The sequence below is a fragment of the Pongo abelii genome, chromosome 16 (assembly GCF_028885655.2).
Source record: "Pongo abelii isolate AG06213 chromosome 16, NHGRI_mPonAbe1-v2.0_pri, whole genome shotgun sequence".
Taxonomy (NCBI): domain Eukaryota; kingdom Metazoa; phylum Chordata; class Mammalia; order Primates; family Hominidae; genus Pongo; species Pongo abelii.
Window position 1 is genome coordinate 33,662,020 of NC_072001.2, and position 14,253 is coordinate 33,676,272.

A 14,253-nucleotide genomic window follows, 5' to 3' on the forward strand; every position below is an offset into this window, starting at 1 on the left:
CTCTTTCCTATTCCCGGGTGGCACCCTGGAAATTTTGTGTGGTTCTTCCGGTTACTTTCCTGTGCAGGGGGCTATCAGCCCCAAGCTTCAGCCTCCTGAAAGACTGGGTTAGCTGCCAGCTGGCTTCTCTGTTTCACCCTTTGCCTCCTCCCCTTCTCTGGCTGCCGTCTGTGTCCCCTGTGGGGCTGGCACAGGCAGAGAGGAGGGGCAGGAGGGTGGCAAAGTCTTTCTTGCTGTCTTCCTTCAGGGCCCGCTGGGCTCACTGGAGGTCCCAGTGCTGGCCTGCTGTCTGAGGAAATGCTTTTTGTGGGTCTTCAGAGCTCTCTGCCAGTTGAGGGGCTGTGTCTTTAGGTCCCTGGGCTGCAGTGGTGGCTCCTCTCACTGACTACTCGTGTCCACCCTCAGCCCTGGCCTCAGGGGCTGGCCTTCTGTGTGGTCCCCACCACAGGTGAGTCCTGAAGCCAGCCCACTTGGGGCCTCCTCCTTGAATCCATGCCTGGCCCTCGGGCAGCTCACAGCATCCTGGCCTTACATCCCCTACCGCCCCATGTCCTGGCCTGCACAGCCCACCACAGGCCCGTGAACCCTGAGCTCGCCAGTTTCTGCCTTCAGGACCTTCAGTCAGGTGTTAGAAACTCGTCCCTGCAGCCCTCAAGCCCCAGAGATGATGCCCCACACCTCTCAGCTCAACATGGGGAGAGAAGACACAGGCAAAAGGCAGAGCACACTGTGCTTGTGCACAAAGGCCTCTCTTGTGGACTCTGAGCCCCAAGTGAATTCTTGGAGCAGGTGACAGCTCTGGAGCACCCTGTTGGCGAGTCCTGCACAGCTGCATGGGTGCCTTGCTGAGGCGCTCTCTGTCCGTTACCCCAGTCCATGGGACTCAGCCAAAACTCCCCATTCCCAGGAAAATGTTTTATGCCTGGTTCCATAGTCCTCCCTCCTTGACTGGCCATGCAAAGGTTCCAGGTAACCCAAGGAGGCATCTGGCTACAGAAGCAACTCTGTTTGATAGATTGCTATTGCATGTGCTGTCTCTTCTGAGGTTTTTTTTTTTTTTCCCTTTTTCTTTCTCCACTGGAAACACCTGTTGCTGAAACCCTAGAAATGCCTCCTGCACCACTGGCACAGGATTCTGACCTGAGCATCAATGGCATCTGTGGGGACCAGGTGGCTGTGTCCTCACTCCCATCACCATCTAAAGCCCAGAGTGGTGGTTTCATTTTCAGGCTGATCTGTCACCTGAGGTTCTACAAACTCTGCTGTATTTGAGGGATTTCGTTAGGCTGTAGAGCCTGGTCAAAAGAGGAGACTTAATGATCAGACCAAATTTTGACTTTTTGGCTCCTTCCATTTATCATTTTTGTGGTCTTGGAACAGTTATCTAATCCCATTGAGGCTCAGTTTTCCAATCTGTGGAAGGGGTACTGGAGGCTTGTGAGGCAGAGTTTGAAAGGAGGGGATAGAGTGCCTAGCACAGGGCCCTCTTATGGTCTCCCCGACCCCACCCCACCCCACCTGTGCTCACCTCCCTCCTTCCGTTCCCCCACCACCACCCATACCTTCCCGCCTCATGTCTCCATTCTTTCCTGATGGGGTCACTCCCACCCACCCTTGGTTGTTTAGTTTCCTCTCTCTGGCCATTCCCCGGGTTCTTCCTTCTCTTTTGTGATGTGGCAACCAGAACTATGGCTCCCAGGGGCAGGGGACCAGGCTATCTTACATAAGTGGAACAATGTCTGGGCCATTTTGGATATTCCTAAAGGGACCTAATCCTTTTGTTAGATTAAGGTTGATCACTCAGACTCTGTGGGAGATAGGGACAGACACCAAGTGGCTCCTGTGTCCCCATTAGCATCTAAATCCCTCGGGCCCCAGGGAGCAGGCAGCAGGGGACCAGGCTGTGGCCTTAGGAGTCAGATGGGCTGACTAGCCATGGGACCTTGGGTGAAGCTCCTCTTGGATGGGGGTACTCAGGAGATGTGTATGTGATGGTCACCTGTGATTGATTTTCACCCACTATCAAGGTCATCATTGCTGCTGTCTTTCTCCACTCCTCCCTGTCCCTGGCAGAGACACCTGGCCTGGATCCAGTCTGCCAGCACCTATCAGGCATCCTCCCTGTGGCAGGAGGGAGAGAGGCAACTGTGAAAACGATGTCGAGGAACGCTTAAGACCCATCACGGGCAGGACTCGGGAGGCGTGCAGAGGAAGAGAGCAGTTTTCCACAGTCGACTGAGTCTTCAGAATGCTTGTCTTCAAATGTTCTACCAAGATAGACTGTTGGTATGGATATACCATAGCCTTAAAATAAAGTGACAAGACAGCCCTGGAGGAAGGGTGTGCCAGCGTATGTGGGTTTCTAATGATTTCATCTTTAAACATGGTCTTGGACGCCACTGCTGCAGCTGCAGCTCTGTGGGAGCCTCTTTTCCAGCCTGGGCCTCCAGGGAGAGCTGGCCCATGAGGCACTAGGCCCTGCCTTGGTGGGTGGGTGAGGACCCAGGTGGCCGCTGCAGGTTCCATGAGCCTCAGGGCAGCCTGGAGCTGCATGCAATCCTCCTTCCATGGGTCTCCCTGGTGTTACTGCTCACACTTTCTCATGTTTCTAGGAGTAACACCTTTGCTTTCAGGTTCCAGAGAATATGAACTGAAGAATAAGCCATGGCCAAGGCTCCATGGCTGCCCCATTGGTCTGGCCACAGTCTTCATTCCATACTAGAACATCCAAGGTGTTTCTGTAGGAACAACGTATTCCTAAACATGCACAGATGTGAAGTCTTTTTGCTGGGAACACATATAATATCCACGGAGCCCATCTGGGAAACACCAGGCTAGCTTAATGAGCTTCTGCTTTCAGGGCGACTTCTTGAAGCCACAAATTAATTAGTTGGGGGAGAAAACCCAAACTTCAGAGCCAGGTTCGTGCGATGGCAATGTGTGGGAATGCTCACCATCACGTGTGACCTCCAGAGGCCTGCTGTGCCCTGAAGGCGCACACCCCAGCTGCTCTGCACAACAAAGTTCAAGGAAAGTGGCCTGGAGGCGGCTCATGTGAGCTCACCTCTGCCTGCATAGTACATGTGGGGGCTGCATACCCTTCCACTAGCACCTGGCAGGGGCCAGCCATCACCCACAGTCCTCTCGTGTGTCCTTGTCTTGAAGCTAACGCTGGAAAGCTGAAATCTTTCTGTCTTCCACAGCACAAGGGTCCCACATTGCCCACCCGTGCCATCCCCCCATGCTGTGTGTAGCCCTTGGTGGCCTGGAGCTGGAGGTGACTTCTGGGGAGAGCAGGGGCAGCACTTACCCCCCGCCCGTGCCGCCATTCTTGCTGAAGTGTGTGCGCGGCTCGCTGGAGGCCAGCTTCAGCAGCTCCGTCCACTCCCGCTCCCACTCCTCCTCTGTGTACACCAGCCCTGACTGGCAGAGGGGAGCCGGCTCAGAAGGGGGGTGGGCCACAGCTGCGCTGCCCTCCTCTCCTCACCCTCCCAACCTGGACCAGCCTCACCGGGACCCAGGCCAGGCACATCTGTAGGTAGCTACCAACTATACCAACTGCACCCTCTTGGCCACCTTTGCTATGCACACTATATTTTCAGAAGCCCCAAGCTCTAATTCCAGAGCTGCTGGGAATCTGCCCACCAACAAGGGTAATTCTCAGGGGCTGGGGATGACTGAGCATTAACCTGTGCCTGCACCTAACTGTGGCTGGCCCGTTCAGATTCTTCTAGGAGAGCAAGGTCCTCATGTTTACCATGGTTGGGGACAATCGGGAATCCCTTTGGACTGAGCTCACACACAGGGGCTGGGGCCATGGGCTGCACCTGACAGCAGGCAGTCATATATATAATTCATCATCCAAGCCAGGATGCTTTTGGGAATGAAGGTAGGCAGCTTTCATGATCATGCCTTAAGGAAGCACAAGTGGATGCATAGTTGCTGTCTGCCGGGACTCTGCTATTTCAACAGGCTCCTCCTCTGTGGGCTTAAAAGCAGGAGACTTTCCTGATCCCAGGGGCTGTTTCTGCCTCCCCTCATAAGACAGTCTGGGGCCTGGAGGCCATGCTCTGGACTCGACCATGGCCCGAGGCTGCACCTGGCCTGGGTCCCGGGCTCTGGCCATGCCAGTGGATACCAACCTCCTTATTCTGCTGCGTCTGCTGCCACCTCCACCTCCGCTTCAGGGCTTCCCTCTCAGCTCCCGTCCTCATCATGGTGTAGAGAGCTTTCCGTAACACCAGGTCCCGGTCGTGAAACCCCCACATTCCTGAAGCCAGGAGGCCATGGAGAACAGAGGAGAGAAAGGACATGAGAAAAGACAAGCCAGAGGTGATGCAAACTACCACGACCCACTGGGAGAGCCTCCTGTCTGCACGCAGAGCAGCCTTCTTACTCAGTGGTTCTGTTAATTTCCCTCCAGCCTTCTTCCTGAGGCTTCCCGTTAAGGCAAGTAGGTGAATGAAGCAGCACATCCTGTTCTTAGCGAAATAATAGTGGGTGAAAATCAAGTGCTTTTTCTCTTTGGCACCCTTGGCAACCCACTCTCAATGTTGCTCGTTTGCTTTGAGGACCTACTGGTCATTATTCAAGTCTTACATTTGGGTGGGGGACTGACTAGGGGACAGGGACAGGCTGTCCAGTGTCCTCATGGAGGGCTCCAGGCGAGGGAGGCCATTAGCATCCTGGCTTCTCCAGGGTCTGTCATTTCCCTCCTCTCCAGCCCTGAGGCATCTCAGCTTCCTGAGAAGCAGAGCGTCAGTGACACCACTGCACACACCTGGCCCAGGAGAGAGCGCCTGCTTCCTAGTGAGAGGGTCTCACCCTGTGCCAGGTGCCGAGAGGATATAGAGGGAAACCAGCCATCTCTGAGAATGTGCTCTGGGCAGCTTAGATGTGGTCAAGAACCCCAACTCATGGGAGAAGTGCTCAAGAGAAGGGCAGTCCTGGCTACAAGAGAAAACACAGGGGAATCCATCCATCCATCCATCCATCCATCCATCCATCCATCCATCCATCCACCCACCCACCCACTCATTCTAGGTGCTGGGAATATGCGTGGCAGTGGCCGGGACACATGAAGTTCTTAAAATCTCATGGAGCACATGTTTTGGGGAAGTGGGAAGTGAGGCAGCCATGAGGCTGGCACAGAGTGTACGATGTTGAGGGTGGCAGCCCCACGAGGAGAGGTGAGGCAGGCAGATTTGCTGTGGCGTGAATGGAGACATAAGAGCAAAGGCTCAAATGGGTGGAGGAAGAAGCCGAGTTGCTGTCCCAGCACAGGGAAAGGCCAGGGACAGACCCAGAGGGGGTAGTACTTGAGAAAAGGCAAGAGGGAAAGGTGGCTAGAGTGGGATCGAGGGGAGAGGGAGAGTGAAAAGGGGGCTCTCAAGGGAGGTGTGAGCCTCTGGAGAGTCTTCAGAAGGAGAGTAATGTGAACTGACGTTTTCAAAGGCTCAACTGGCTGGGCATCCTTGGATATGCAATAGCCCAGGCCTGCCACAGGCTTCTAGCCAGCAAGGCTTTGCCTTTTTCTACAGGATGGCAGGGGACGGGGAATGGCCATTGTCACTCCTCACTCATCCTCAGACCTCTTTCAGCTGCCTCCTGGGACTCTCCCACAGCTCCTTGGGCAGGTCTCTCTTGAAGAGATGGCCTCCTTGTCCTGCATATATCTGCCTACAGGCCTGACTCCAAGATGACTGTCATTTCTATATGTGCTCCACAATCCTAGCTCAATGTCAGGCCAGGCCAACAGGGGTTCCACAAGGACTGCTGGTGAATGTCATGTGGCAGCTTTGGGCAGCCCCAGTCCTGCGGAGCTTTAGCTATACAGGCACAAAATGAAACAAAGTGCCCGTATAGCGGATAAGAGGACAGATTGCTATGAGCTCTGGGCTCATTGTTGTACAGGGGATTCTTGGAGGGGTGTCTCACAGCCCTGGTCAGTCATGGCCCAGGCTCTCTTGCAGATGGAAATGACCAGCCTGAGGGAGGCTCTCTCTTCCCAGGCAGGCCTGGGAGGCCCACTGTGCTCACAGGGAAAATGCTGTGGGGTGTGGCCTTGCCCTGCTGTTGTGCTGATGGGGACAATGACTCTACATGCTGCAGTTGCTGAGGGACAAAAGCATTTCCACGCCCCAGACTTCGCAATGAGGCTGCTGTTTGACACAGATGAGAGATTTATTCTTTTAGATTCTTCCTCCAGGTTTTACAAAGAACAAGGCAAAATATGCTCAATAACAGGGGAATAGTTAATGTTATCCACTATGATAAAATATGACCCAACTACTTAAAATCATGTGTTTGAAGGATAACAGCAGGGAAAATTCTCAGATTGTAAGGGAAAATGTTGGATTCAAGACTGTGAACACAGCAAGATCATCATTTCACCTGAAGAACAGACAAAAGACCGGAAGATGATGACAATATCAAACTGTTAAGAGTGGCCGCCGCTGGGTGGGGGTCGCTGATTTTCATTTTCTCACCATGGTGAATGTGGAGTACTTTTGCAATGCCAATAAGCAGAATGTGCTCCAATGACATGGAGATGAAGCAAGTAAGTGGCTGCCTTGCCTTTCCTCACTGCAAGTCAAGCCCGGGGAATGTTTCCCTTGCCCTTGGTCTCCATCCTCCTCTGGGACCCTTCCAAGACCCTGATGTATTTCCCTTGAAGCCCTTTACAGTCTTATCTCACCTACCTCTTGCTGAATAGGCCTCACCGCAGGTCCAAAGAGAGAGAGGTCTGGGGGCTGGCCCTTGATATAGGTCATGGCACCCAGTTAAAGCCATGTTTGTTGGGGATGCAAGTCTGACCAACAAGGACTGCATTCCTGTGTGAGGGCTGTGTGTTTTGGAGAGGTGCTATCCTCCAGGGCAGGTAAGAAGCAACCGGCCCTGATGGTCCCTGGTGCAAACCCAGACTCACCTATCAAAATGGATTCAGCCTTGTGCATATAATGCTGGGCCTAAAGGAATAACTGAGGTTCCAGAAAGTCGATGATGATCCTCAATTATCCAAATATTTCTGTGCTGTGTGGCTTTGTGTGATCGGGAAGCTCACGTCTCTATTGGACAAGTGCTGATCTCTCTGTGGTATATTCTGACTATGCTGACTCCCCTGTGATTTATCTGAGCAGTACCTACATCTGTTTCCATTAGTCCATGCCAATTGTTGACTGCTATCAACATAGTGGACCCTCATTTACCCAACCTCATGCACTGCTCCCAAAACTTCCTACTCCAGCCTTACCTCGTTCACCCCTACCTCCAAACACCCTGTCCATTCCTGCCTTTATGCTTTATCTGTGGGGTCTCCCTGCCTGCAATGTCCTCTTCTAGTCTCTCCAGTTCTTCAAGTTTCAGTAAAGATCCCACCTCCTCCAGGAAGTCCTTTTTACTTGTACCAGGCAACGGTCTCTAAGTCCCATCCCTGCAGCTATGCTCAAGGCCTCCTTCTATCATGCCAGGTCTTTTCTTATGTGTGTTCTGTCTCTCCACCAAGTGCTACTTGACAAGAAGGGCCAGGATTGTTGGCTCTGTCTCCTGGGGACTTTCTCATGACAGTGACATGGGTGACTCTATTTAGCGTATGCTTTTCCTTCAATAGCATATGTCTTTCCTTGCGCAGGCCTGGAGTCTGGCCACCCTCTATCTGTGCTGTGGAGCTTACCCAGTGAGGCAGCATGTAAAAGGCAGTTCCCATCCCCTGTCGTGGCCAGAGGAAGAAGCCGTTTACAGCTCGTGCACACAGTGGACCACCAGTTCAGGCGACCTGGAACAGAAGCTCACTTTAGAACAGGATCCCAGAAAAGGAAGGGGCCATTGGGGGTGTTTGCTAAGGAGGCATAAACATCAGGGACAGATTTTCTACAGGTTTCAGTAGAAAGGGGGAACATTATGGCTACTTCTCTCCTCAAATAAAATACAGATTTCTTTTCCCTTTGAAGACAAGAAGTGGCCAAATCCTCCCATCAATTAGCATGAGCATGAAGAAACTCAAGGCCAGTACCTTCTCTCCTTGAATCTGGAAATGTATTTTACACAAGATAAAACATTTCTTTGTAATTTCCTTGAACGTAGCTTTCCCTCATGAAAGCTATTTTTTCCTTTCACCATCTTGCTTTTTTGATGCACACATACCTTTGAAAGTATAGTTCATATTTCATTTGATTCATCGAAACCATTATAGTTACATAGGTGTAGTCATGTAAAATTTCACGAATATTTACATTTAGAGACTTCCACTTCAGGGAAGATAGAGCAGATGTACTTTTTCCTATTTCTCTTACTAAGTACAACGAAAAGCCCTGGAAATTATGTATAAAATCATATTAGAAGACTCTGAAAAGTGGAGAAGAAGTGACAGACTAACTAGGGATCTTGAGACTTGAGGAACGACATAATGATGGGTTCCCTGGAGTTTCTTTTTGCCTCACATATCCCAGATTAGATACTGTAGAAACTGGAACCAATGAGAGTAGGCCACCAAAAAAAAAAAAAAAAAAAAAAAAAAGATAGAAAAGAAAAAGCATGCTCTCTCTAGATAGAATACCAGGAAAGGGGTAGCTTAGCAAGACAGTAGCTGCTTAGACATTTCCTCTTCTATTCCAGCCAAACGCCGCACAAAAAATTATAACCCAACCACCACCCCTGCCAGCAAAGTTCTAGTGAGAAGCCTGGACTTCCACCCTCACCCGGCTGTAACAAGGTGCTCATCACTGCCTGTCCATTGCCTGGGGAGTGTCAGAGAAGGCTGAGTTCAAAGCCAAGACCTCAACCCTACTGGGTGGTAATAAGCACCTTGCCCTCTATCTTCAGAGGACACATAGGGAGCCTGGACTTTCACACTTACCTGGCTGTAATGAGAATCTCTGCCTCCTCTCAGCTAGGAAGTACCCCTGCCAAGAAGTACCAAGCCCATTCCCCAGGTATCAACAGGCGCAGAGGGGGAACCTGTACTTCAATTACCCTCTGGCAGTTGTCAGGCAATGGCCCCCTGAACCTACCAGAGTGGTGTCAGGAGGTCCACTAAAACACAAGATTTAAGTAAGACCCAGAGTCCTATAACTTAATACCCAATATATACCCTTTTAAACAAAAAAAAAAATCACTTATACCAAGAACCAGGAAGATTTCAAACAGAACAAGAAAAGATATGAAAACTGAGATGACAGATGTTAGAGTTATCTGACTGGGATTTAAAAGTAGTCATCCTAAGAATACTTCAACAAGCAATTACAAACATACCTAAGACAAATGAAAAAACAGAAAATGTAGTAAAGAAATACAAAGTCTTACCAAAAAAATAGAAGATACAAAACAGAGCCAAATAAAGAACAAAAATATGGGCAGATATAATAGGGACTGAAAAATACAACTCTGATTTTAAAAACTCAATGTATGTGCTGAAAAGCAGATTGGAGAGAGGAGAAAAAGAATCAGTGTAATGTAAAGGTATAACATAGAAATTACCCAATTTGAACAACAGAGAAAAATTAGATTTAAAAAAAACCACATATACAGAACACAACTCAGGAACATGTGGGACTGTGACAAAAGTCTGGAGTCCGTAGAAGAGGAGAGGAGAAATAAGGTAGAGCTAAAAAAGTATTCAAAGAAATAATCACTAAAAGGTTCCTGATTTTTGCAAATGAACAAACAAACATACAGATTCAAGAAACTGAGCAAACCCTAAACAGAAAAAAACCCACAGAAACTCATGCCAAAATATATCACGGTCAAACTTCTAAAATCTAAAGACAAAGAAACCTTAAAAACTGCCAAGGAGAAACAAAGCCTTACTTATATGGGAAAAACAATTCTAAAGACAGTGCATTTCTCATTAGCTACCGTGTAGGCCAGAAGGAAGCAGGATAACATATTTTTTTTTTTTTTTTTTTTTTTTTTTTTTTGAGACAGAGTCTTGCTCTGTCACCCAGGCTGGAGTGCAGGGGCGCAATCTCGGCTCACTGCAACCTCTGCCTCTTGGGTTCAAGTGATTTTCCTGCCTCAGCCTCCCAAGTAGCTGGGACACAGACATGCACCACCAAACTTGGCTAATTTTTGGTATTTTTAGTAGAGATGGGGTTTTATCACGTTGGCCAGGCTAGTCTCGAACTCCTGACCTCAAGTGATCTGCCTGTGTTGGCCTCTCAAAGTGCTGGAATTACAGGCATGAGCCACCACGCCCAGCCAGGATAATATTTTTTAAGTGCTGAAAGAAAATAACTGTCAGCCCAGAATTTTAAAGCTAGCAAAAATATTCTTCAGTAATAAGCAAGGAGATTTTGTTCCTAGCAAGCCTACCTTAAAGAAATGGCTAAAGGAAGTTCTCTAGGCAGAAAGGAAATGATAAAAGAAGGCATTTTGGCATATAAAGGAAGAACATAGAAAGAACAAAACTATGGGCAAATATTATAGACTTTCCTTCTCCTCTTGAGTTTTCTAAATTAGTCTGATGGTTAAAGCAAAAATTATGACATTGCCTATCTGTTTATATGTTTCAATGTATGTTGAATAAATATTTAAAACAATTTTATTATAAATGGTAGAGAATAAAGAAGCAAAAAGGCAGGTAAGGTTTATATGCTTCACCAATAGTAGTAAAATGTCAACACCAATAGACTTTGATAAAGTATGTGTATATAATGTAATAACCAGAACAATTCTCAAAAAGGTTATACCAAGAGGTATACTTAACAACAACCAATATTATACAAGCTCCTCCAGAAAACAGCCAACATCACCCTGATACTAAAATCAAAGAAAGTACAAAGAGAGAAAAGTGCAGAGTAATACCTCTTATGAATATGATGCAAAATTCATAAGAAAATATAAACAAGTAGAACACAGTAACATATACAAAGAACTATATACCATGACCAAGGGAGGCAAGGATGGCTCAATATTTGAAAATCAATCAATATAATTCACCATATTAATGGGCTACAGAAGAAAAATCACATAATCATATCATGAATGCAGAAAAAGCATTTGACAAAATTCAATACTCACTCATAATTAAAAATTCCCATAAAACTAGGAATAGGGGGATCTCCATAACTTGATTTAAAAAATCTACACAAACATATAGCTAACATCATACCTAATGGTGAAAGACTGAATGCTTTACCTCTAGGACTACGAAAAAGACAAACACGCTCCCTCTCTCCACTGCCATTCAACATAGTATGAGAAGTCCTAGCCAGTGAAATAAGTCAAGAGAAAGAAATAAAATCTGTATTCGCAAATCAGAAAGAAAGAAATAACACTATTCTTCTTAGCAGAGAACATGATAGTTCACAAAGAAAATGGTAAGGAAGCTACAAAAAACCATAACTAATAAGCAATTTTTTAAGGTCACAGGATACAAGATCAATATACACAAATCAATGGTACAGTCATCCCCAAGTATTTGCAGAGGATAGGTTCTGGGACCCCGCCGACATACACCAAAATCTGTATATACTGAAGTCTGATAGTTGGCTCTGTGGAACTTGTATGTATGAGAAGTTGGCCCTCCATATACAGGATTTTGCATCCTGTGAATACTGTAATTTTGATCCTCACTTCGTTGAAAAAAATCCACATATAAGTGGAAGTGGACCTGTGCAGTTCAAACCTGTGCTGTTCAAGGGCCAATTGTATTTTACATACTAGCACAGATGTCCAAGGGGCCATGGAGCAACTGGAGTTTTCATACTTTGCTGTTGGGATTGTAAAACGGCACAATTATTTTAGAAAAACTTTTGGCAATTTCTAATACAGTTCAACATACTCTGATACGGTTTGGCTTTGTGTCCTCACCCAAATCTCATCTTGAATTGTAATGCCCATGTGTCAAGGGAAGGACCTGGTGGTAGGCCATTAGATCATGGAGGCAGTTTCCCCCATGCTGTTCTCATGCTAGTGAGTGAGTTCTCATGAGATCTGATGGTTTTAAAAGTGGCAGTTTTCCCTGTGCTCTCTCTCTCCTGCCGCCTTGGGAAGAAGGTGCCTACTTCCCCTTCCCCTTCCGCCATGATTGTAAGTTTCCTGAAGCCTCCCAGTCATGCTGAACTATGAGTCAATTAAACCCCTTTGTTTATAAATTACCCAGTCTGAGGTAGTATCTTTATGGCAGTGTGAAATGGACTATTACCCACCTTTACCATATGACCCAGCAATTCCACTTGTGGATATTTACCCAAGAGAAATGAAAACATAAGACTCATACAAGAAATTCACAGTAGCCTTATTTCTCAATAAAACTAGTTGCTAACACATCTGGGATTGTGTCTCTGAAATAGATAGCCATTGGGAGTTACCTTGGGTTCTGTTTTTTTTTTTTTTTTTGAGACGGAGTCTTGCTCTGTCGCCCAGGCTGGAGTGCAGTGGCATGATCTTGGCTCACTGCAACCTCTGCCTCCCAGGTTCACGCCATTCTCCTGCCTCAGCCTCCCAAGTAGCTGGGACTACAGGTGCCCACCACCACGCCTGGCTAATTTTTTGTATTTTTTTTTAGTAGAGATGGGGTTTCACCATGTTAGCCAGGATGGTCTCGATCTCCTGACCTTGTGATCAGCCCGCCTCGGCCTCCCAAAATGCTGGGATTACAGGCGTGAGCCATCACGCCTGACCAGGTTCTGTTTTCTAGTGAACTCATGTCAAGACATCTTCATTCACTCTTTCTCAGGAAGCCTCAGGAGGATGTACTCCACAAAATGAGGGTGGAAATGAAAACCAGAGAAATACAGGAAACAGGAGGGAAATGGGTGAACAGCACAGAAAAGAGGCAAAGGTAATCTCCAGGCTTATGGCTACAGGAGACTCTATCCTACCTGATGACAGGTGCATCTGCACTCATGGCTGCTTTTCAAAAGAATGTGTCTATGGAAAAGATAAATAGCCTGGCTCATTTACGTGTTAGGCAGGTGACACAAATGTCATCTTACATATCACTTCTTGGATAATACTAAAATTGTTTAAAAATTGCTTCAAGCTTATGAATGGTTGTATCAAGTTTCTAATGTTATGTGAAACTTATAGTGACATATATATGTATGTTTTTATTTGGAGGATGAAACATAACATGCACCTCTCCAGGGCCTTCAACACTTTGGGAACTTCAATCAAATGAGAATGTTTATAACAGATATTTCCAAGAAATTGTAAAAGTATTTTAATCAAAAATTCTTTAAAAAAGAGAGAAATATTAATAGGATTTGAACAACTGAAGAAGCACAACATGTTTTACATTTCTACATTCCATCTGTCAATGGCTAAAGAAAACGGGAAATACACAGGAGAATACTATTCAGCTATTAACAAGAATGATGTCATTCATTTGCAGCAACATAGATGAAACTGGAGGTCATTATCCTAAGTGAAATAAATCATGCACAAAAAGACAAATATTGTATGTTCTGAATTATATGTGGGAGCTAGAAATTTGATCACATAGAGGTAGAGAGTGCAAAGACAGATACCAGAGACTGGGAAGGGTGAGTGGTGGGGGAGGATGAAGAGAAGTGGGTTAAAGGGTACACACATACAGTAAGACGGAATACATTCAATGTTTGATAGCAGAATAGGGTGATTCTACTTAACAAAAATGTATTGTACTCGGGTGATGAACACTCTGACTCAATCACTACACATTACATACTTGTAACGAAATTTCAAATATATCCCATAAATTTGTACAAATAAAAAAATCTAACTTTAATAAAAGGTGTTGTTTCTATCAGAGTAGAAATAATGAAATATGAAGGATAAAGACTGCAAGTAATGCTTGAAAATTAAGGCCCTCAGGAGTATATTTATTTTAGAGTCAGAGAGTTATTGCCTAATGTGTTGCCATATTAACAAAGTTTAATATAATAAAACTTCTTGGTTCTTTGTTTAAACTGAATCCCTATCCACTCTTCAGCACTTTTTGGTTAAGATTCAGTGATTCCATTTTAATAAGTGGCATTACTGATAAAAAATAACTGTGCCCTTAATTCTAAATAAAAGCATGTATTAAAATTAACACTACAAAGTTAAGTAGACGAACATCTATTTATTATATGAAGATGTTAACGCTTACGCTAAACCTTGGTATATTCTTACCACCTACAAGTCACCTTATTAAAGCTAAATGAGAAATGCAAGTATGGGACTTAATTGACACTACCACTGGATGGACTGTTGTGGACGTCATTGGAAAAAACATGCAGTTACTTAGTCACTTCTTTTTCTCTAGGCTGTGAAATAGCAACCTGTCTCACT

General features: G+C 46.2%; 1 protein-coding gene across 2 annotated transcripts in view; it reads right to left on the bottom strand.

The window, feature by feature from the left end:
• Positions 1–14,253, bottom strand: part of OTUD7A (OTU deubiquitinase 7A) — a 400,216-nt gene that overhangs the window by 40,905 nt on the left and 345,058 nt on the right. For both annotated transcript variants that reach the window (XM_054532489.2, XM_054532488.2), the window contains 3 exons: positions 7,673–7,774; positions 4,143–4,270; positions 3,311–3,423 (listed from right to left, as the gene is read on the bottom strand). In XM_054532489.2, coding sequence (XP_054388464.1) covers positions 3,311–3,423; positions 4,143–4,270; positions 7,673–7,774 — 343 coding nt within the window. The remainder of the gene's footprint in view (positions 1–3,310; positions 3,424–4,142; positions 4,271–7,672; positions 7,775–14,253) is intronic.